This window comes from Colossoma macropomum, unplaced genomic scaffold, assembly GCF_904425465.1.
Source record: "Colossoma macropomum unplaced genomic scaffold, Colossoma_macropomum, whole genome shotgun sequence".
Lineage (NCBI taxonomy): Eukaryota > Metazoa > Chordata > Actinopteri > Characiformes > Serrasalmidae > Colossoma > Colossoma macropomum.
The window spans coordinates 119,313-143,689 of NW_023495671.1; the positions used below are offsets into that span (position 1 = coordinate 119,313).

The window sequence follows — 24,377 nt, forward strand, 5'->3', positions numbered from 1 at the left end:
TACCATAATACTCTGTCCATGAACCTCCAGATCTGCAACTTTTATCTAACAGGAAAGCCTAGACGTAAAGACTGAGGCTGTGTCTGAGTCCCGAACACTGACCGGAAGATTATTCCAAAGCTGGGGGGCTTTGTATGAAAAGGCCCTACCCCCTGATATAACTTTATTAATTCTAGGTAATAACAGTAAGCCAGCACTTTGTGATCTAAGTAGGCGTGATGGTTCAAAATAAAGTTCACTCAGGTACTGACGGGTGAGGCTGTGTAGAACTTGACATGTCAGTGAAAGAGTTTGGTACTCAATGCGAAATTTAACTGGCAGCCAGTGTAGGTTTGAAAAAACAGGGCTAATATGGTTAAAGTTTCTGGTTCTTGTGATAGTTGTGAAGGTTGGGTAAAAAATCTAGGACTAGTTTGCATTTAAAAATTCACCTGATATTGCAAATATTTTGCAAAAATATAAAGTTTCTTTATGAATTCAATGGTTCTTTCTAGAGCCTTTACATTATGTAGAGGTTCTTTCAACTGTAAAATGGTTCTCCGTAGTCTCACATCTTATTTACCAAAATTGAACTCATAAGAACTGTTACTGAACATGGTTCTTATGAGGCCCCCAAATATCCCTTTCTGGCACGTGTTTTTAGAAGCGTACTTTTCATATTGTATTTATTCCGGTTCACAATGTGACTCACTTTATTTGGCCGACAAAAACATCAACACTGTGTAAATTAATTGACAATGCTGTATTTTATTTAACTCAACACTTTGGTTGCTGTTAACTTCACATGAAGCCTCCCATTAAATTTAACAGTATGGCTTTTGCTTGATCTGCTGTTTGTTGAAGCACTTTTATTTCAACAAACAGCAGATCAAGCAATCTAGGTCTGCTGATGTGGGTGGGAGTTGGCTGCCTCTATGCGGTGGGATCGGTTATCTTGCCCCTGAATGTGCTTGTTGCAGTTTTCCGCAATCAAGAACAGGAAGGGTCTGTTAAAGTTAATAGTGGGTGGCCTAGACACAACTTTAACTTCCATGAAGGTGGCAGCAGCTGCTTCAGTGCCCTTCTCATCAACTTTGAGGATGCCCTCATGGAGGACCTGCGGGGAAGTCACCCGTACGTGAGGTGAAGGTTTGTCTCTAAACATCACACACTTTCATCTAGTCTCTGCATTCATTTCCAATTTAGAATATAAGCATGTTTTACCTTGGAAGCCTTTAGTTTGGTCTCCTCATTGATCCCAGAGAAATCTGCAGTTTCTGAGGCATCAACTATCTCCATTTCCTTCTGAGTGTCCATTACTGAAAAGGAAGAAGAGATGGACAACCTAGGCATGAACAGATCCACAACTCTGCACAGTGAAAAAGAGGAAGTGACAATCACAAATTCATGATTTTCCAGTTTGTTGTTTTTTTTTTAAGATTAAAGAAGTTAAAACATAATATTGTCATTTAATAACTATTATTTATATAGCCCCTTTCCTTCCACTAGGGAAAAGTTAAATTTTTTTCAGTAAGCAGCCTGAGCTGGGTGAAGTGGTCCGGATGGACTATAATGCTTTAACAAATCAGTAAGATATGCTGGAACTTGGCATATGTGAGAGCTTGTTAATGCAAAATGTAACAGGAGGCCAATAATTCTCAGTGACCACTGAAGTATTCTGAAGTAGTTGGAGCCTGCAGTAAGGTAGTAGGATTAGTATGTGTTTTATTTTGGATATATATCTCTAGTAATAAAATCTTAGTGATATTATTGATATGGGATTCAAATGGTGAACTAGTATCCAGAGTTACAGGTCTTTTACAGCATTTTTTTTTTTGTACTGAAAAACTATTGTTATTTCCACTTAATGAGAGCACAAAATATCACTTCTGTCAGCAAGAGTACGTTTCTGGTAATCCGGGTTATTAAATCTTTAACATGATCTTCCATTATGTTTCAACTGTGTCACTGTATCTGGCTAAGCTGACACATATAAATGAGTATCATTAGGACAAAAATGAAGGTTGTCATGCGTTTACAGATTGTCACTGTAAATAAAGGGAGAACAGTAACGGAGCCCAGTGGGACACCATACTGTACTCTTCAATGTTCAGAATGTATTCTGGTTTAGAGAGGATTTGTTTGCATGAGAATGAGAAGGGGTAGGTCTCTTCAGCTAAAGACTCATCTTATACATTTGTCTGCAACAAAACTGCAAGCTAACCTGTTAAATCTGCTGAATTATCTGGAATGTGTGTTTCACTAATCATGCCTCAAAATGGATCATTTTATGTGTCATAAAACTCAAACACACTCTAGAACTGTTTCAAACACTTGAGGAAACTGATTACTGCATGTGAAAGCAATCAGAATGCTATACACACAAGATGTTTACATTATACATCTTTAGAATGACATCTTTAGTGGACTTAGTTAGTGTAGTATAAATATGACTTATCAATCACCCCAGATACAGTTGACCAGCCAAGGCATGATTGATGTCTGACATCTGCTTCTCTAGTTTACAGCGGGAGATGCTAGGCTAATCTGAACTTGGCTTGTCACCAAACTCATCTCTGTAAATACATGCCAAAATGTGAATATAGTTGCTTCAAAAATCTTTTTAACCCTTGTGTGACATTCATGTTTTTGTTACTCAGTGGGTTCTGGTGGACCCACCGCATTATTGTTTTTTTAAATCAATACAGCCGTATTAATTTATGTAAAAAAACAGATGTTTAAAATATCACAAGTAGCCAGCGTAGGGTTCTCCTTTAGCAGCTGTAGCCAGTCAGCAGCTTGTCCATGTTGACACACACACATATACAAACACATACACACACAGACACACACACACTGACAGCAGGCTATGTAGGAGGAGAACAGAGTGAAGGGACACAGCACCTCCACACTTTTATTCTCTGTGGGTTCACCACAACACCACATGTGTAATATAAATGTGTAGGGGTGTGTACAGTGGTGAACACTGAAAATGGGTCCAACAGACCCGAACACCACACATGGGTAAAATAGTTTTTTTTTCTTCAATTTAGTAAAAAAAAAAAACAATCAGCATGCTCATGGTTATGTCTTCAAGCCAATATTTTTACAACATTTAGTAATAAAAATATGCATTCTGCTATGACGGGATACTAAATAGTGTACTAAATAGTGCACACCAGTAGACAGAACTCAACACGTCGTAATCACTAGTCTGCCGCTATGTGGTCACAGTCTGAGTTAATGTTATTGAGGGAGTGAAAGGACCCGCCAGAATCTCGGCGTAATGATGATGGTGCCTTTAGCCTCGATTTAGCCTTTAGAATAGTAGCCTGCTAGCTGGGCCTGTGCATCCACTAGCAGTGGGGTCTCATGGTCTGTCACTTCAGTCAAGACAGAAAAAACACTGAAAGTCACTGATACTGAAAGCTTAAATGACAGTGATATTTACTGAACTGACACTCAGAGATGCAGCACGAGAGAACAAGATGCATGTATGAGACAAACGACTTGAGAAATTGGGATGTGAAACAACATTCAGCTCTGTTTTTGAGCCAGAGAAGCTGCTGTGTGCTGAAGTGTAAACACCACAGGTTTATCTGTATACTGTTCAGTTCTGTTTTTAACTGTTTTACGCAATAAAAGTATTTAAATTAAATGTAATAAATTTACGTTTTTTTCTTCTAATTATGTAATAGTAAATACTAAATATGTAGAGTAAATAAATAAAAATAAACATCTAATAAATGCAAACCAACAAGTAAATGCCATCTAGCTAAACTGAGTGTTTTATTCATGATTAGAGTTCATCTCTAATTGTTACATGTTCTGCTTTATTTATACATGGGTATATTTTCTAGGTGGGTGGTCAGTTGTCCTTTGCCCACATGGCAGTTCAGTTTGAGGGAAGAGAGTCATAGCGATTAAGCAGATCTGTTTTTGTCTTGGAAAAACTGTACATCTTGTATGACAAAATGCATGATTCCAACACAAAAGACCCTCAGGACATCCTCAGGAAAATCAACCTGGCCCTAGAACTGCAAGGTTGGCTAAATAGTCAAATTGCAGAGCATTTTTTTGGCAAGTTTTTATAAGAACAACTGCTTTCTGAATAACATGGTGGCATCAACACACATCTTTGTGATGCTCAACATTATTCATCACAAGAACAAGGCAAAAAATAAGAAACTTCTGGAACTACTGGTTCAACATGGCCACAGACCCCATGAAACTGAAAATATCACCCTCTCTGACTTAAGTTGGTTCTTTATACTAAGTTGGTTGCCTACACATTATGTATGCTTTATATATGTTTTTTTTTTTTAGTTATGTACATAATCCCTCCTTATCTTTAGTTCTTACCCATCTTCCCCAGCCTCCCAAGCCAGTGACGGACAAGATGTTTTTCTGTTGTTAGGAGTCGAGCATGCAACACAACTACAGGTCAGGCCATATCCAGGTCAGTCCCTTGTTTTATGTATGTATGTATGTATGTGTGTGTGGTTTATTTATTTATTAATTTATTTATTGTTTGTGTTTTTAGTTCCTTGTGATCCTGCTGTTAACATACTTCATTTCTCTTTCTACTTCTCAACGAACAGAGTTTTGTGGACCTCAGCGTGAAACATTCACAAAGTGTGAGAACATTACTGCCTGTCAGGCATCTTGAATTTTACCAAGCACAGTTGTATAAAATTAAAATTACACAGAGTGTTTCCTCAAAATCAGTAATTGACAATAGCTTTTACAATATCGGTCTTTTAATTAGCTGATCTATGTACTGGACATTGAAAGACCAGCATACAAATTGACTGTCCTCAGTGCAAAGGCATGCAAGAGTTCGGCACGGTTAGGTTTTCCACATCATGTTCCTGAAACCAATCACAGACCTCATGAACGGTTTTAGCCATGTGTGATGTTCCATAATAAGGTATACTGTGATATCCAATAGACACAACATTATTATTGTGTACACTTTAAAAATACCATCACTGCATTACAGTCAAACAAGTGGCACATATAGTCTAATTTAAACCATGGCACTACTGTTTATATGAAATAAGAAATATCAGTGGCAGTATTTGTTGTATATGATTGTATTATCCCTTTCCCTAGATTTGAGAATGTCATGTTAGATTCCTTTTAATGAGAACCAAGACTGCATGTCTCCTTTAGGTTTTGAGGCCAGAGAAAGATCTAAACACACTCAGCCACCACTTGGATTTAGTGCCCAGAGATACACAACTCTGTTAAGGTCACTAGATGAAATGGAGTGCACGTTCTGTTCTGAGATGGTCACGATCTTATGACCTGCTTCAAGCTAGTCCGAATGCATTTTGGAAAAGGCACATTTGGTTCTTCTTTGCTTATGCATGTGTAAGTTGAAATTCCAGTTTGCTGAGTGCATGTACAGTAAGGATTTGTATGTTTCTGCCTTTTCCATAGTGCTAGACGCACCCTTTGATTTCGCATTTGTAATTACATTTTACTATTTCTAATATCATTTGGACAGACCTTAATTTTTAAATATTTCCTTGGACATCTACCTATGTTTTATGTACAGCATGACATGGCATACCTGTGGAAATGGTGGTGTTTGATGCTGATGGAGAACTGTGGACTGGACAGGTATCTCAGTTGTGTTTGAATAATATATTCATTTATTAAAATTTAAATAACTCGGTAAGTTTTTGCATGGTACACACATTGAGTCTTTTTTCCTCAATATTTTTCCAGCCATGGAAAACTGTTTGCTCACTGGACAGAGGAATCCAAATCCAATCCCCCCCTGAAAGGTGATCATCAGCCTGTATTCCGACTGAGAAGAAAGAAGCGTGAGGAGGTTTCTCAGGTAAAAACGGAAATGGAAAGCAGACACTCAACAAGTGGCACATTATTATGACACTATTGACCTACAAATTAGCTCTGACTATGTTGTGCTGCTTCATTAATAGGAAGCACCACAGTGTCAGGAGCAAAGATGCCCAATTCTGCAGTATGATTATAACAGGCCACTTTATGAATATCGGTGAGATATTGCCTGAAAGTTGCCTTATAGTTTGTTTAACTGTAATTTGATTTGGGTACAATGTTTATTTATTCTTGTTTCCCATTTGAATGTAAGTTACATTTTAGTTTTTTTTTTTTACCTTTAATAGGGTGCTGCTTATTTAATTTATTCATTTTTGCTTATTTGCTTATAATGGAACTAAATAATGATGTGGTAATTTACAAAATAAAACCTACTACGATGTTAAGATATTGTGTCGAATTTATCAGCAGAAACAGGCTACCACTGAAACTCAAGAAAAGTACTTTACAACAGAATTCTCTAGTTTTGTTATATATGGAAAATAGATAGAATAATGATTTGGGTATCATAGATGTAGTTAACATAGAAAAAGAAAACAATGATGATGATATCGTTCCAAGATTCCTCTTGATTTGTTAACCCTCTGCATTCAACAAACATGCCAGCATGTCAAATTAGACATTTCCCTGTGTTTCTTTTAATATCTTTGTGATAACACAGCACAGAAATACAGTTCAAACATTTCCTGAATCTGTAGAGTCGCCCTTTCCATTCCATCTTATCACGAGATCGTATGTGACTCACATCTGGAGTTATGAGGCTGTGAAGAGAGGATGACACACGTCATCTGCCTCTCACTGTGTGGAACTGGTGGATTCGTGTGTCCATCTACAATTTGTGTGAAACTGACTAATGGACACTGAAGACTAACTTGTCATGCTGGAAACCCTTCATTCTTCATTCAGTCCACATCAGAGACACATGTGAAATGGCGTGCAGAGAGTTTACAGCTGCTGAAGTTACTGCAGCAGTTTTGGAAAGTAGTATTGAGGAGAACATTTATCTACTGTTTTATTTATACATTCCACTACTTTTGTGAACCTGAGACTTTGTTAACCCCGTTTCAAAACAAATTCATCCAAAACAATTCATCCACATGAGTACAACAAAATTAGATTTCAGTTTTTCAGCTTCAGGAGTGAATTGTCTCTGTACACAGTACTCCAGGTCAAAAGAGCCTCATTACAGAGACAGATATGAGAGAAATATGTAGGTTTCATATCGTATGCAAGTGGCTTTAAGGGTGAATTTAAGAATATATGCAAAAATAAAGAAAATGCCCTCAGAGCCCAGACGGTTAAGCACAAGCAGCCAAATGTTAACGCTCTACTTTGTAGTGCTCCTCTGCCACTGCGCGGGTATGTTTGTTTGTAACCCATCTAAGGCTCCATAAGTGTGAGTCAGTTCGCTGGAAGCTGCATCTCAAATAACGATAAAGGTGTGAAATTAGGTGTTTTGTATAAACAATAAACAGAACAAAGGAATCCAGGTGTGGTGTCGGCACATCACCTCTAACAACGAACCACGAACTGTTCAGTAAAAGCCTCATTACGAAGCTGCAGTTCGCTTCTTCATAAGTTTCTTATTCAAATTTCCCGTTCCACCTTAAATGGTGCAGCAGTTTCACCCTGGTGCCTGTACAGATGTCGGTGTTGTATTTAATTCAGTTCCCCCTCAAATTCACATTCCCTTTGACAAACCATGTCCTCTTGTGCACGCATTCACCGAACAGAAAACAACGCCAAACAACGGTGGAACTACAGAAAGCAACAAACAGTACAAAAAGTATTTATCAGTACGATTGTTTTCTGTTTACTTCTATTAAAGATTATATATATGTATATATCACAGAATCTGAATTATGTTCATCTTGTGACATGCAAAATAAATAAACAAGTAAATAAAGTAGCATGATTGCTTGCTTAGATCTGTTTCTCTTGCTAAACACAGCTAAGAGAAGCTCCAAAATGGACAATATACATGCGGATGAAAAGTACTGTCATATTAATTTATTGTATACTAGTTTTAATTACTTCAGAATTAAACAGATCAGTTTATTATGCACAACATTTACAGACAGGTAATAATATAACTGCTGCAGCATTTAAGGTTGACCAGGAAAATGGAGGAGTCCAAAAACTCTGTGTATGCAGTGATCATTTCTCACCTGATCATTACGAGGAAGTTCACAAACAGGATGTTCTAAAATCTGCAGCTCTTCGAAGACAATTTCTACAGATGAGAAATTTGAGGAGGCTGTGTTTACTTTTTCTCCGTCTTCGCGTGTGTCTGCAGACTGAAGCCAGCTCCAAATGGGCAGGGCTATAAATGGGTTGAGCTAGTGCCAAATGGGTGGAGCTCGCTCCACATGGGCGTGCTAGCATGTCTCATTAATGGTTAAAGTGTATCTGCTGCATATTTGGTGTTTGCTCTAACACAGGAGAGTCAAACTCTGCCACTAAAAGGGCCACATTAATAAAGAGCACACTTTTGTTTTTATTTATTTTTAAATAAAGTTTTGATATAACCTGAACCGGCCACTGTGTATTCAAAATACAAAAAATAGTTTATAGTGTTTATAGTGTTTATGTTGGTTGAACTGCAGCGGAAATGCAGTTGGTGCATTTGGTGATGTGACTGGTGTAAAAAAGTGTAGAATTGTGGTTTGAAGAAGTGGGTGGAAGCTCACAAAAGTTTGCAGTGCATGCTGGGTGTTGCAGTGCAATGCATTGTAAAACAGGCTAATATTAATAGAAAATGAAAATAATTTCACTGACTGGATAGGATTGTGTCGTGGGCCAGCAGCCAGTTACACCAACTGAACAAAAGTTTGATCGTAGCCTAGTTTAAACATAAACCGCCACTAAGTTCAAGTTTACGAGCTACTAGAATTTAACCGGTTGCACCAAATGACATACTTCAATGTAGCTTTAAGTTATAACATACCCATAAAAAGTTGTTAAAATGACTGGTCAAATTGACTGATGGGAAAACTTGCAACAAAACAAAATACTTCTTGGTTTGCGTCGGCTAACGTTACCTTTCTGTCATTCAGTGAATTCAAATAGAGATTATGTTAGCTGTAACTTTTTTTGTTAATGTTCCTGACCATCCATTGATGAAGTAACATTAAAATATTGTGCACGAGGACCCCAGTTTGAACATCTTTGTGTTTGACATATGGGCTCTAACATCTGTTGTTGACCATAAGTATCTGGTTGAACTGCACACAAACAAGACTAATGGCCGTTGTGTATATCACATGAACAATAATTCATATTTTAATGTTTACCATGCATGTTAATATAAGGCCAGTGCTAATGTTAATCTGTAAATTAAGTTTGCTAATTTAGCAAGCTAATCAATTGTGTGAGCTAAAATATTTATGAAGAATTTTTTCCTGTTTACATTGATTAAACGCCTCCGATTCGAGTTTGTTTTTAAGTCTTATTAAAAGTCTACATTTATGTCAAATGTCAACAAAATAAGGAGACATGGGCACGTCATGGAAACCTACTACGTGTACATTAATTTCAGCCGGACAACACAGGTAAACTGATCGTTTTGGGACAACCAGATTTTCTCGCCTTTAAACTGGAGTGACTCAATGCTGGGTTTAAACATGCATCAGCTATCACAGACCGGACCTCCATTAAAGATAGATTTTAATGCCTGGTTGCAAAATATGGCAGCATATTCCTGATTTTATTTAAATTCAAATGCTAATTCAGTTGTGTATTTAAAATTGCATTTCGAGTGTGAGTGTGCATTATTAAAGACATGATTCAAATTCAAATCCAAAATGTATATTTGGATTTGCTTTTCTGTGTATAATGGCTGGAAAAGGTTCATATGGAAAAGCAAAGTCCTTTTGACATTTCTTTTTCAATGTCTTAAAGCCGCAATGCAGCTCTTTTACTGCCCTGTTGTGGCTCAACAGCAGAATTAGATTTTAGGTAAAAATAAAATAATCCTCCTTTGCAGTTAAATAAAGCTCTGTTGACCGAACCCTGAAGACTTGTGCGCAGACTGCCATAGCAACGCAGACAACAATCTCGTCTAGCTAGTAGTTAACAAAAAGGCAAAGAGAAAGATTTAAGACGAACATCGATAATTCGGAGATGAATGAACTTATTTGCATTTATAATCACTCCAGCTGGTTTCTTGATACATTTAATCTGCAATGACAAACGGTCAAGCTCTAAAAAGTCATGAAGCTGAAGTCAGTTTCTCATTCACCAGCTTCTTGTTCCTGTTCCACCTTACATGGTGCAGCAGTTGAATTCTGCAGTCAGGCACTGTTTAAGGTGGAATGTGAAAATTCAAACAAGAAGCTGGTGAACGAGAAGCTGACTTCAGCCTCGCAAAAAAACTAATGTTGAAAGACATTTTACAAGGAACTATTTTACTTTAGGGAAAAAGTTTCCTGCTGGAGATGCGGGAAAAGTGGCTATAGTTTGAATTAAAGCTTAAAGCAGAGCAAAGTAACCCTGAGTTTTAGTTTATATTTTTAGCCTATACTAGTATATTAGCACATACTGAGACATATTTACAACCAAGATGGTACAATGGACACAGAATGTTGCAGCTCCCAAAGTGGTTTGATTTTTCTTGAAAGGACAAAATGACATTTGTGACCCCTGTCTTAAAGGAACAAACTGTAAGATGACACCACCTGTCAAATTCACTCTCCACATTCCAAACAGGTGGCAAAATACTGCAAGAAGGTTGTGGTGTCCACCCCTATCGTAAGAAGCAAGGAAACACACAATCCCTCCTCTGTCTCCTTACTCCTTCCTTTCCTTACCAGTTTAGAAGAAATGTTGCAAGTTCAGCATCAAACCTCATCTCTTTCTTCGTCAAGAGCTATCCTCTTTATCCTCTTATGTTGGACTGATGGCAGACTTGGCACTGCAGTGACTCACTATTGCCTCTTGTGGTGTAAAGTGGTATTATGAGACAGGACGGGCTGGGGCTATCAGTTACGTTTTAAGACGAAAAATGATGAAAGAAAATACATAAAAACAAAAAAGTAATAAGTACAGAACAATATTAATAAATAGTTACCCACAAAAAAATAATAATCCAAAGTTGCTACCTGTCGCCACTGGCGAGTTAATTTTATCACTTGCAAATTAATAATTTTGGTCGCAATTGCGATGATTTTAGTTACAGTCTGAAGCCCTGTGACGAATATGACTGTTTGCTTTGTGGTCTATTTTTGTTCCTTTGTAGGTTTAGTTCTAATTTGTTCATCTTCCTCAGTGTTCTTGTTTTGTTGTTTACGTTTTGCTCTTTTCATTTGATTGACTTTCTTTTTTGTATTTTTTTTGTTTCTTTCACTATGAATATTTTCAATCTACTTATTATTCTACAATCTTAAAAAGATGGTTTTTCAGGGGTTCTTTAGTAAAGATAGTGGCTCTATATAGAACCAGACACTCAAAGAAACCTTTGCATGATTAAATGGTTGTTTACATGGGGAAATGGTTCTTCTTTGTGTTGGATATGGCCCTTTATAGCACCAAAAAGGATTCCTCTATCATTACAAGCTTGATATCGTAACTATAGCAGAAACATTGTTGGTGCTATATAAAATCTTTTTCAAAAAGGTTCTATTTAGAACCATGTACGACACATTCTCCATCAATCTGAAGAACATTCTAAGAATAGCTCAGCCAGTTTGCATTTAAGTTCCTGTAGTTACTGAATAATAAACCTAAACATGTAATAAGCCTGAGATTTAAAGGGGTTTACAAATAATTAGCCTGGTGACCGAGGTTACCTGTCGAATAACTCGTCATGCTAGTACTTGAGGTGATTCTTGTTGATGTTCTTCTCCAGCTCCTGCATTTTTCCCTCATCAGGTAGAACAATCATGGAAGTGTTGCCTTTGTAAGGCACCATGATGATCGAAGAGAAATTGTTCCAGTCAAAGTAGAACCTGTAGCAATCAGTTATCAGCATCATGTAGAAATGTCCACACTGATCTGACTTATTTTACAAATGTTTTGACTAACTGAGACTATTTTCTTATAAAATTATAGTATTTGTCACGCAACCCTCCAGCCCTGAGAACTACTCAGACTCCATCTTCCAGAACCTTCTGGGGGATCACATGACTCCTGACCCCTCCGCTTGCTCCAGTCATTGATCTCATTCTCCTGAGTACTGGTGTGTTTCACCTGTCACTGGTAGTCAGTGTTAGTATAAAGCCTGAGCTTTCAGAGTTAGTCATTGTGAGGTATTGTGTCTATTTCATAGAGCTACTGAGCGTTTCTTTGTATTGTTGTGATTTCTGATTCTGACCATTTTGCCTGTTTTTCGACTTTGCCTTTTTGCCTAACCCTCTTGGACTGTTTGCTGTTTGTTAGGTTTGTCTTTTTGTGCTGCCTGTCCTTTTTGGATTTGGCCCATGCCTGTGTACTGACTACGACTCTGGATTCTGACTCAAACAATAAAGACTTTTTTAGCTTTTTTACCCTGTGAGCGTCTAAATCATTCTGCCATGTTACAGTATTATTCATAATGTGTTTATTTCTGTTCACAACCTATATGACAGTCTTATTTTGGCATAATTAAGGTCTAACTTCATAGAAAAACACTATAACAAATTAATTAATTTTTCACATCCTCCTGTAGTCATGTATTTAAAAAAAATGTTTCTTATGTAATGAGTTCATCTCTATTATCCAGGGATAATATGAATGTGAATTCCATCACTCAGATCAAATGAGAGAGGGTGGTGACATCTTACCATGAGGGGCTTCTTCCTCTATGTACATTTTACACGTGGACTTTAACCTTAACTTCATATACAGTCAATATGGCTTTTTTGATTGGCTGTTTGTTGAAAGTATTTCAATAGCATTTCAACAGTCATTCAGGTCTGCTGGTGTGGGTGGGACTTGGCTGCCTCTATGCGGTGGGATTGGTTATCTTGCCCATGAAGAGGATGCTCTTGGTGCTGTCCTCCACAATGAAGACCAGGAAGGGTCTGTTGAGTTTCACGGTGGGAGGGATTGAATCAGGTAGCATCTCTATGGTGGTGACAGCAGCTGCTTCAGTGCCCTTCTCATCAACTTTGAGGACGGCCTGATGAAGGACCTGTGGGAAGTCACAAATCCATGTGAGGTGAAGGATTAGCTCTAGATCTGTAATGCATGCCACAAATGCACTGTACCTTAATCTAGGCTGCATTAGGTTAGCCTACAAGCATATGATGAACATCTTTAGATCCCTCTACCTTGGAAACCTTCAGGTCGGTCTCCTCACTGATCCCCGAGAAATCTGCACTGTCTGAGAACGCACTGACTATTCCCATTTCCTTCAGAGTGTCCGCAAGTGAAAAGGAGGCAGAGATGGAGAACTTGGGCATGAAGAGCTCCACATAACTGCACAGCAGAAGAGAGGAATCTTTCATACTTCTTAAAGTCACTTTATCACAAAATCATCATTTTGGAATTCATGGCAACTGGACAGAAAAATCTAAAGGTTCAAATTTGAAAACAAGAAAAGGTTTACAAAATATCTACTCCCACATGGCAATGTGGCTTCCTACACTACTTACTGTAGTAAATGCCTTTACCACCGCTACAATAACGCTAACTCCCACAAGTGACTGTACAAGATTTGCTATGTTATGTTACTGCAAAGCTATTTGTGAAGCTTTCAACAAATTTTTAAATCTTGAAGCCTAACATAAATCCTGAAAATTACTGTAAGAGCCTTTTAGACTGATAATAATTTACTGTGAGTCATTATTTTTTTTTAATGCAGGATATGTATACGTGTGTGTATATATATATATATATATATATATAGTATTATATATATATACATTATATATATATATATATATATATATGTGTGTGTGTGTGTGTGTGTGACTATTGTTTGCTGAAAACAAACCAGTCAATTAGAATCATTTGGACTATCAGGCCAGAGCTGGTAGTTTAATGACCAGTTAGTACTGGGTAGCAATTTACTGAATGCACATGAATCCCTTTTGAAAGCAGCACTATGTACGTGTTGTTTTTTTATGTAGAATATAGAAAATATTGTTGCATCCAACTGCTGGCTCATGCTGCTGTGGGAGTGCGGGAGGCGTGGCCATGCAGAGTAGCAGGCACCGTAGTTGCGGAAAGACTCTTATTTGTAAATAAGTTGTTGTTGTTAGTTTAAAGCGTGCTTATTGTGCTAATCTGTGTTGGGTTGTAGGGTAGTTAAGCAGTATTAAGTTTCTACCATGTATGGACAGTGTATGGCTGGAAGTGACCTGCCCACTGTTTCAGCTGTTTCAATAGTGGCAGTTCTCCTTTGCTGCCGTTCAATAAAAGAGCATTCGGTTAAAGCACTACATTTCCCTCATCTTGTCCTATGCTGACACCACACTGGTGCTAGAAGTGGGATAGTGCCCCCCTGCGGTCTGGAGGGAAATGGTGCTTCCACAAACTGAAAGGGGAAACAGTGGAGAAGACCAAGCCTGGCATAGGACTGTGGAAGAAGAAGCCACGTAGTGAGGGTGGGTGGCAAGGATGGCAGAACAAGAAGCCGCACGCAAGGCTCAGCAGTGGAGCCCAGGCTGGAGGACGGTGGCTGACAACGGCCTGCCGGCAAAGCAGTGTGCTGGCCTGGCAGCAATGACCACGGCCCTCCAGCAAAGCTTCATGCAGGCACCGGTGGCATGGTTGGCCAAAACTGAGAGTTGGGTTCTCCAATACACACAAGCAACACACTCGCTGGCGTCTACAGTGTATTGGGCAGCATAGTGAACAGAGAGCAGCTGTGGAAGCGTTGCCCCCAGTAGGGCAAAGATTGACCCTACGAGCTGCAAGGAGATCTGCCATGAATAGGGTGAATAGGGAAGCACTCAGTCTCTCCATTGTGACACCTTGACAGAGAGGATACAGCCCCAAAAGAGGACTGGAGGCCTTTGTTCTTTTGTACTGTTTATTTTGTTATGAATATATCCACTCTATTTTTTTCAGCAAATGAATTCTTGGTGAAATCTGACTTAAACTAATTCACCCTTGCAACCAGCCTAAATGTTATGCCCAAGACCATTTTCTAATCCACAATCCTAATGTGATTTCCTTCAAATAAATAAACAATAAATTGACAAGAAATAAAATATGAAATTAATGTTACTTGTAGGTAATTGATTTGTAATGTTCTAGATAAAATTAAAAGCCCGATGACTGGGGTTACCTTCCATATAATCTGTCATGCCAGTACTTGAGGTGATCCTTGTTGATGTTCTTCTCCAGCTCCTTCATCTTTCCCTCATCAGGTAGAACAATCATCATGGAAGTGTTGCCTTTGTAGGGGACCATGATGATCGAAGTGAAATTATTCCGGTCCCTGTAGTACTCGTAATAGCTTTCTTTACTCATCATGTCCACCGTCACCTTGGTGTTCTCATCCACATGGAAGTCTGCCTTTTTGGTGTAATTTATGTTAAAAGGCTTTTCCCATTTACCTTAGAGGGCAGAATTCAAGGCTTGTTATGGCTGTTTTTACATAAACTTGATATAATTGAGAAGGATATTCATTTCTGATTAAATGTTTAGGTGCCTACTGTACCTCTGAAATACATAAAGTTGATAAGCATCATCATAGTGTCCTGGTCCAGTTCCTTGATCATGTCAGTGATCATATCTTTGGTCTTTTTGGCGATGTACTTGTTGACTTCTTGCACAGCGACTTCAGGTTTGGAGAAGTCCACACTGAAGGCCTCTCCTTGGTAGTAATGCTGAGCATCCTTTAGAAACTTGTCCACAGGTTTGAAGCCTTCTCGGACGGCTACAGCACTTCCTGCCTCCAGCAGCATGGCGTCCTGGCTGTGACCCAGCATGTGAAAAAGGTGCTCATAACCTTCATTGACCTGATCAGGAGTGAGGGCACTGTAGCCCAGGGTGCTGAAGATCTGTGAGTGGGTTTCACCTTTGGCTCCCAGGGCCAGCATGGACAGAGCCATGGAGATGCTCAGTGGAGAGAAGAAGATGTTCTTGCCTTGAGTTTCTGGATCGGCTGCCAGCTTCTTGTAGAGGGAGAAGGTAAAGTCAGCATTGTGGGGGGCGAGTCTCTGGGACAAGTGCTCATCTCCATCATGGCTGGGGTGAGGTTCATCCTTGCCATGGTGGAGATGTTGATGGTGATCTACTGAATGATCCTCATGAACATTTGGGGCCGCCAAGGACACCGTCAGCAGGAGGGAAACCAGGAAACAGCAAGAGATCTTTCCACACATTTTATCTCCTGGACAGAGAGAACACACTTATTCTGTATTTGAACAATAGTGCAGTTTGAGGCTACATTTTGGTACCAGATGCATTATTAGAAACTACAATGCAATTTAAACTTCTTTCCCAGTACAGTACCATAAAAATAACAGTAATGCTAAAAGCCATAGTCTGCAATGCTGCTGTCACTGTCATCACTCTAGATGTAGGTGAAAATGCTAGGAGTGAGAATAGCAGTGCAGTAATCAGGTTAGGGCTGAAAAACAAACAATTAAAGTGTTAATCAAGTTTTTCCACTTTGATACTAATGAAATATGCTTTAGTTTATAATCCACACTCATATGCATATAATAAAAAAGTTGAATTGAATTACATCACAAAAGAATAATGTAATCAGATATATTTTTAAAGAATTTTGTACCATTTCTGTTGGTCCATGTATCATTAAATTATGACAAAATGTAAAGGACAGCAGCTCTAACAGGGCATAAAGATAAAAACTGAACAAAATGGAGATACATGTTTCGCTTTTTTTGGACAGTGATGATATGCTAAGCTTTTTATTTTTGATATTTCACATTTAGTTTATTTGGTCATAATGTTATTTACTGTGTCACTGAGTTCAGTGCAGAAGTTTAAATGAAATAAAAAGATCTAGATCAAACACTGACCATAACGTCTCAAATATTGAATTACATTTTGGGGAAAATGTACAGTATTGTTAAAATAAATGTAAGTTTAATGGAATATATTTTACATGTTAGATGTTATTTTTTAGTGAAATAATGCTACTTACATGCAGGGAGCTCTCAGCAGGAGACAGGCTGGAGTGAAGGAACTGATCAAACGCAGTCCTTTAAATATTAGCCCATTCTCAAACCCAGTGACCCAACGCCCACCGTCCACCCACACCGCCCACCCCCTTACCGTAAATCTAACACTACTGTTTGCTTATGGACTTCAAACAGTGATGCAACATGTAACAGTTGCACACAGTACCAGACAAAACCTTTTTGAAAATGGTTCTATATAGCATTTATAAAGGTTCATCTATATGATGCCAAGCTTGTATACAATAGAAGACCTATAGAACCATATTCAACACATTCTCCATGAATCTGAAGAATGATTTCACAGTGCAAGTATTTAAGCATGGGGTTGAAGAGATGACCTCTTAAGGTCTGACGGAGATGTAGTCTGCATGGGACTGTTTCAGTCCCGCTCCCACAGAAAATCTGAAGTATTTCTCCTGTCCCCCACAACCAAAGCACTTTGACCTGCTCCCACCCGTGCAGTCCCGCGCACATCCAATAACTGACACAGTCTACTTACAAATACATTATCCTCTGCTGAAATAACACGCCCGTCATGGTCATCAGGCTTACTGATGACTTTACTAAACGCCATTTATTCCCAGTAAACACAAAGCAGGAATTAAACCACAGAGCGTTTTTTTTTTTTTTTGCTGGGCAGCTGTGGCCGTTGGACTGAAGGCTCCGCCATTTCTCTAAAGCCTAATTCACACATGCTGCCTCTGTTCACAACCTATATGACAGTCTTATTTTGGCATAATTAAGGTCTAACTTCATAGAAAAACACTATAACAAATTAATTAATTTTTCACATCCTCCTGTAGTCATGTATTTAAAAAAATGTTTCTTATGTAATGAGTTCATCTCTATTATCCAGGGATAATATGAATGTGAATTCCATCACTCAGATCAAATGAGAGAGGGTGTTGACATCTTACCATGAGGGGCTTCTTCCTCTATGTTACATTTTACACGTGGACTTTAACCTTAACTTCATTTACAGTCAATATGGCTTTTTTGATTGGCTGTTTGTTGAAAGTATTTCAATAGCATTTCAACAGTCATTCAGGTCTGCTGGTGTGGGTGGGACTTGGCTGCCTCTATGCGGTGGGATTGGTTATCTTGCCTATGAAGAGGATGCACTTGGTGCTGTCCTCCACAATGAAGACCAGGAAGGATTTGTTGACGTTCATGGTGGGAGAGATTAAATAAGGTAGCATCTCTATGGTGGTGGCAGCAGCAGCTTCAGTGCCCTTCTCATCAACTTTGAGGACGGCCTGATGAAGGACCTGTGGGAAGTCACAAATCCATGTGAGGTGAAGGATTAGCTCTAGATCTGTAATGCATGCCACAAATGCACTGTACCTTCATCTAGGCTGCATTAGGTTAGCCTACAAGCATATGATGAACATCTTTAGATCCCTCTACCTTGGAAAGCTTCGGGTTGGTCTCCTCACTGATCCCCGAGAAATCTGCACTGTCTGAGAACGCACTGACTATTCCCATTTCCTTCAGAGTGTCCGCAAGTGAAAAGGAGGCAGAGATGGAGAACTTGGGCATGAAGAGTTTCACATATCTGCACAGCAGAACAGAGGAATCTTTCAAAGTTCTTAAAGTCACTTTATCACAAAATCATCATTTTGAGATTCATGACATCTGGACAGGATTTGCCGGGTTAGAACCCCCCTGTTAGAACCATTATGGCATAAATGATGAAAGCTCAGGTTCTCCACTACAAGCCGTCACAGAGTCTGCTTGTAATTCTAGTTTTGTCACTCAACATGGCCCCAAACTATCTAATTTGACAGGATGTGGCCATTTGAATGGCATGCAAAACAACCAATTGCATGTTCTGGGCAGATGTCTCTTAATGCTAAAATGCTCAGACATCAGCCCTTCGATTATGCCTCTGCCACTGCTGCAATATTGCGAACTCCCACAAGTGACTGTACAAGATTTGCTATGTTACATTACTGTGAAGCTGGGTTTTTAGTGAAGCTTTCAACAAACTTTTAAATCTTGAAGCCTAACATATAGCCTGAATATTACTGGAAGAGCCTGTTGGCCTGATAATAATCTCCTTTGGTGGTTGTTAAAAACCTATGTTGACATTCTGTAAACATATTTGCTTTGTTATTCTGTCTCTCTTATGTAAGTACCCAAATAAGTGAACAAATAAATATGCAAAACTATTGCTTCCTGAAAACAAACCACTCAATTAGTATCATTTGGACTATCAGGCCAGTGCTGGTAGTTTAATGACCAACTACTCATGCACTGGATAGCCATTTACCAAGCACTCATGAATCCCTGTTAAAGCAGCAGTATGTATGCATTGTTTTTTGCGATGGTGTTTTAGGGCCAATAAAAATAAAAATAGTAGACTTTGAGAATAAGGTTGTAATATTTCAAGAAAAAAAGTTGTAATATTAAGAGAAAAAAGTTGTCATTAAAGTGGCAGTAATACCAGGAATATTGTGGCCAAAGACTTTGCAAAGGAAAGGTAGCATCTCCTCGTGTTAAAATGAGGGACGTTGAGGAGTTGGCAGAGTTATACATTTGTATTGGTTTCACCAATAAAGGAATACTCAGTCTCCATGTCTCTCCTGGCACATCAGCACCAGACTGTTATAGTATAAGAACACTGAAACAGCTGTGCAAGAAACTGTGTTTATTTAACTGTGTTTACCAGACGGACTTGGAGGAAACTGTCTGTTTTGTTGAAGGAGAATCGCAGGCAGTGGTCATCTACACAGCTGTCGGTGGCTACATCTGCATTCCATTCAAAGAGGTCATGAAGCTTCACAGACAATGAGAATGATAATCAAAATGATCAATCCACAGGGAGACAAGAGTGAGAGGAACTCCAGCACCACTCTTCGCCGTCGCCATTACAGCAACAAAGACCCCAACGCCTTATGGCAGGCCCCCTACAGTTAGCCCACTTTATCCTCGAAATATTATGACTTTTTTTTCTCGAAATATTACGACTTTATTCTCAAAATATTACGACTTTATTATCAAAGTCTACTTGAGAATAAGCATCTCTATCATGACTGGGGTGAGGTTCATCCTTGCCATGGTGGAGATGTTGATGGTGATTTGCTGAATGATCCTCATGACCATGTCAGGCCGCCCATGTCACCGTCAGCAGGAGGGAAACCAGGAAACAGCAAGAGATCTTTCCACACATTTTATCTCCTGGACAGAGAGAACACACTTATTCTGTATTTGAACAACAGTAGTGCAGTTAGTGAGGCTACATTTTGGCATCATTACAGACTACTATACAATGTAAACTTCTTTACATATACAATTCCATAAAAATAACAGTAATGCTAAAAGCCATGGTCTGCAATGCTGCTGTTACAGTCATCACTTTAGGTAAGGTAAAAATGCTATGAGTGAGAACAGCAGTGCAGTAATCAGGTTGTGGCAGAAGGACAAACCAGTAAAGTTTTCCACATTGGCATTAGTGAAATATGCTTTAGCTTATAATGCACACTTTTATATATGTATAATAACAAAGTTAAATTGAATTACATCACAAAAATCAAGAACGTGATAGTATTGTTTTCTAAACAAAGTTCATTTCAGTTAATAAAATTTTTTTTTGTTTCTCAAAATGTTATCTTTACAGGAGAAGACAAACTTCTTTTTACTTTAAATTTAACTGGATATTTTTGCAAGTAATTCTGTAGTATTTCTGTTGATCCGATACAAACGACAGCAGATGCGGAAAAATAAAAAGAAAATGAAAATCCTTTGTTTTTTATGGACAGTGATGATAGAGACATACATACATATGATAGAATCATAATATATATATATATATATATATATATATATATATATATATATCAATCAGTTGTGATAGCCACTCATGATAGCAAGGTAATATAATGAGCCAAGTCGAAAATGTAATAAAAGTTAAATTTGGGACCCTGCCATTAGAGGAGAAATTAGAGATTAAATGTGTGGGACACACCAGCCAGAATATTTCAACATCATTCAGTGTGCAAAGGACAAAAACTGCTCCTTCAGTAAAGGGAGGTACAAGAGAAAAACATGACTAACCAAGAGTGTTGCTAAAAACAGTCTTCTGCTTTCTTGCCTGCCTTTGCTATGCTATCACTTGAATTCATTCCATGGATTGGTGGAGAGAAAAGTTTTTGACGAGTTTGCCCAGCTGAAAGATTGTCATGCATCTTGTCTTTTCGAGCATTGAACGTCACTGGTGAGTCATTCTGCATTATTACAAAGCGTGTTATTCCTAACGCCTGGAAGGCAGTGTATTTCCCTGCTCTGATATGTTGCTTTGGATATGCATTTGCAGACCGCAATGATCATATACCGCTAGATAACTCTGGATTCGTAATGCGATGCTGTCACAATGTCATTATCATATCACTCATGTTCTCCACTTCCGTTCCTGCATTAATTTGTGAATTTGTGATTTCAGTGATGGAGTGCGTTTGTGTTTGGATCAGGTTTGTGTGTAGTTTCATTGACGAGTCGGCTGCTGCCCCTACAGTTTATTGTACCCTACCAGGCTTTCTGTGCCAGAGACCCCACTGGTATTCAGAATTCAGAAATTAAGTATCTGTATTCATTCTAAGTTACGTTTTGTACAGGCAGAATTCAGAATACGGTTACTTTTTACATTTTAAGGTGAATACTTTTGGAATACTTAAAAAAACAAACAAACATAATATTCAAACGAAACACCATCAGTGCTTGTTTAATTATTTCAGAAATTAGCATATGACATATAGAACCACTTTGAAAATAGTTCTATATAGCACCAAAAAGCGATTGTCTATATGATGTCAAGCTTGTATACAACAGAACTACAGAACCATATACAACACATTCTTCATCAATCTAAAGAACAATTTCACCATACAAAGAACCATTTCAGGATGTAAAGGGGTCTGAGTGTTCATGGTTTTATATAGAAGCATTGTCTTTACTAAAGAACCCTTCAAGAACCATATTTCCTAAGAGAGTGGTAACAAGACATCAAGCACAGAGCTCCTCAACACCGTGTGCTCCTCCCGAACTCTGCTCTTCTTATTCCAGTAACTGCAGCTCCAAAGACTCCTGTAGATTGTGAAGTTTGGTGAAGGTGACACTGACTGGACTCCTATGAAATATAGAGAGTTTGTGACCTGATGCAGCTTTAACAGTTTGGAGCAAAATAGTCCCCAAAAAATGTTCAAATTTGCCACTATTTTACTATCATCAACATTACATAAAAACTCAAAAGACACGTGTAGGTTCACTGATGGTTTGGGATAGTAAATAAAATGGCTATATTTGTGTTGTAGTCATGGCGACTCACCGCCACTGTAAGAACATGAGTCTGTTCTCTGCAAATAAACCATTTCACATTAAAAAAAAATCTGAACGACTGTTTATATCTCAACCACTGAATTGTACAGAGATTTTGAAAAATCGGTGGAATTCCCCTTTAAGTATCTCTGCCTTCCACCGTGCCTGATTCTCGACACATCCAGTCCGCTATTTTTCATTAACAAGATTTGGGAGGATTGTGCCAAATTTATTTTTAAACCTCTTTGAATTCTTTCTCGGCTGTTTTTTCGCATGCACGAGACACTGCACGAGCTAAGGGAGTTTCCCTAGGATCACTCTTGACATGATAAAACTGCGTGCGCTTCTATGCGTTCGACTCTCGCCATGTTTTTTCACCGTCGTTTTTCCAGCTGTATCTTGGCTCGCTTTCGAACAGAATTCGCAATATAGTCTGCTTTCTCTTATCATACCTGAGACACGCAAATTCCTGAAGCCAATAAGTTCTGAAATCTTTCTGTGGTTGTACTTTTGTATGAAGTGCTTGAAGAGGACAGTTGTTTATACATCTTCGTGTGCGTCTTTCACAAGTTCACTGGTCCTGAGTCAGACTGGGGTTGAGCAGATGACCTCTTAAGGTCTGTCGGAGACGCAGACTGTGTGAAAAATATGATACTTCACAATTTTCCACACGCTGACATGAACTGCAAGAAGCTGAGCTGCTTTGTTTGTCCCGTTTTTGCCGCTCTGGTTGAAGTCTCGCGAGCACGCAGGCGTGTTTTTTGATAGGCGGACGAGTCCATGTGACGCTCTAATCTATCGGTGAGGTTTTAGGACGAAAAATGATAAAAGAAAATACATAAAAACAAAAAATAAGTACAGAACAATAGTAATAAATAGTTACCCATAAAAATGATAATCCAAAGTTGCTACCTGTTGCCACTGACGAGTTAATTAATTTTATTACTTGCGATTTTAGTTTCAGTCTGGAGCCCTGTGATGAATATGGCCGTGTGCTTTGTGGTTTTTACTTGTTCCTTTGTAGGTTTAGTTCTAGTTTGTTCATGTTCCTCAGTGTTTTTGTTTGTGTTTACATTTTGCTCTTTTCATTTGATTTTGTTTTTTTTTTTTGTTTTTTTTCACAATGGATATCAGGAGTCTACTCATTTCAGCAAATAACTGTTCTACACTGTAACGAACACTGGCTGAAACCTTACCCCTAGGTTAGTGTTTCTAACGTATCAACAACCCAAAGTTAAGAGCCTTTTGGCTCCAGCAAGTCTGGAATTGAGGTGTAAATCTGTCGGCTTAACACCCCCAACCCCAGACTCAGTCAGATTTACAGCTGAATCAAGAACCAGCACCCCTCTCCCTTGACCTAGAGGGCAACAGGACAACGCCTTCCTGGAATATTGCCCACATGGCCCTCCAAAGTCCTGTGGACAACTTTATCTCTAAGTAACAGAAAGTAAATTTCTAAGGTATATGTCCACTCCAAACTGCAACCGTTCATTAGAACTCTTTTTAACTAAACTAGACATACCAAAATGGAGCTCGTACGACTTTGGACGGCAAAATTCCAACTTTCTAAATTCCCTAGGGATCTCAAGCATGGACCCACAGCACCCCCAAGGGGTGAAACCGCAAATTACCACATCACCACTGTAAGGACATGTGCTTATAAGGAACCCAAGAAACTTCTTGCTTTGTCTGCTTGATTATCAACATTTATATAATCTGTAAGTAATACTACTTGTTGTGTTAATCTTGTTGTTGTTTAGTACCTAAATATTACCTGTATCTTTTTCTACTATTAAGTGCTAGAAATACGTAGTGTATAACTTTGATAACAGTCAGACCCAACCATTTAATTGCTGTGAGTTTAGACCATTGACCAAGATGTATCCTGAATGTGGTTTTCTTTCCTTTTCTTCCTTTGTTCCTTTCCTTTTATTGTCGATTTTATTTTTCATGCAATGGATCATGTTCAGATATGATAGGCAAATAGTACCTGTGTTCTTTGACATGTTGTGTATCAGGTAACAAGGGTTAAACTCTCTCTTAGAAACATGCCTGAATATCCTAGTTGTTCATTCCTTGATTTTGAAAGTTAAACCAATTTGATGATATAGAAATGTTCTTTTTCTTTGTTTAAAC

General features: G+C 38.5%; 1 protein-coding gene and 1 long non-coding RNA gene across 3 annotated transcripts; both read right to left on the reverse strand.

The window, feature by feature from the left end:
• Positions 1 to 897: 897 nt before the first annotated feature.
• Positions 898 to 16,950, reverse strand: LOC118802753 (alpha-1-antitrypsin homolog). Of its 2 annotated transcripts, XM_036563222.1 has the most exons (6): positions 16,892 to 16,950; positions 15,437 to 16,111; positions 15,062 to 15,332; positions 13,098 to 13,245; positions 12,791 to 12,958; positions 898 to 933 (listed from the first exon to the last, which is right to left on the reverse strand). In XM_036563222.1, the coding sequence occupies exons 2-6, from the start codon at positions 16,101 to 16,103 to the stop codon at positions 913 to 915; spliced, it is 1,275 nt and encodes a 424-aa protein (XP_036419115.1). In that variant the 5' UTR covers positions 16,104 to 16,111; positions 16,892 to 16,950; the 3' UTR covers positions 898 to 912. The 2 variants fall into 2 exon arrangements, with proteins under 2 accessions (XP_036419115.1, XP_036419114.1); XM_036563221.1 differs by lacking the exon at positions 898 to 933 and having other exon boundaries at positions 12,369 to 12,958.
• LOC118802756 lies at positions 940 to 11,347 on the reverse strand. Its single transcript, XR_005006780.1, has 3 exons — positions 8,019 to 11,347; positions 1,204 to 1,298; positions 940 to 1,096 (listed from the first exon to the last, which is right to left on the reverse strand). It is a non-coding gene; the product is annotated as an uncharacterized LOC118802756 (long non-coding RNA).
• Positions 16,951 to 24,377: the final 7,427 nt, after the last annotated feature.

Coding starts and splice junctions, on each gene's coding strand:
- LOC118802753 (XM_036563222.1), bottom strand. CDS start 16,103: ATGTGTGGAAAGATCTCTTGCTGTTTCCTGGTTTCCCTCCTGCTGACG. Junction 12,959..13,097: donor CCGACCTGAAGGTTTCCAAG/GTAGAGGGATCT, acceptor GACTTCCCACAG/GTCCTTCATCAGGCCGTCCT. Junction 934..12,790: donor GCATCCTCTTCATGGGCAAG/ATAACCAATCCC, acceptor TTCAGGGGCAAG/ATAACCGATCCCACCGCATA.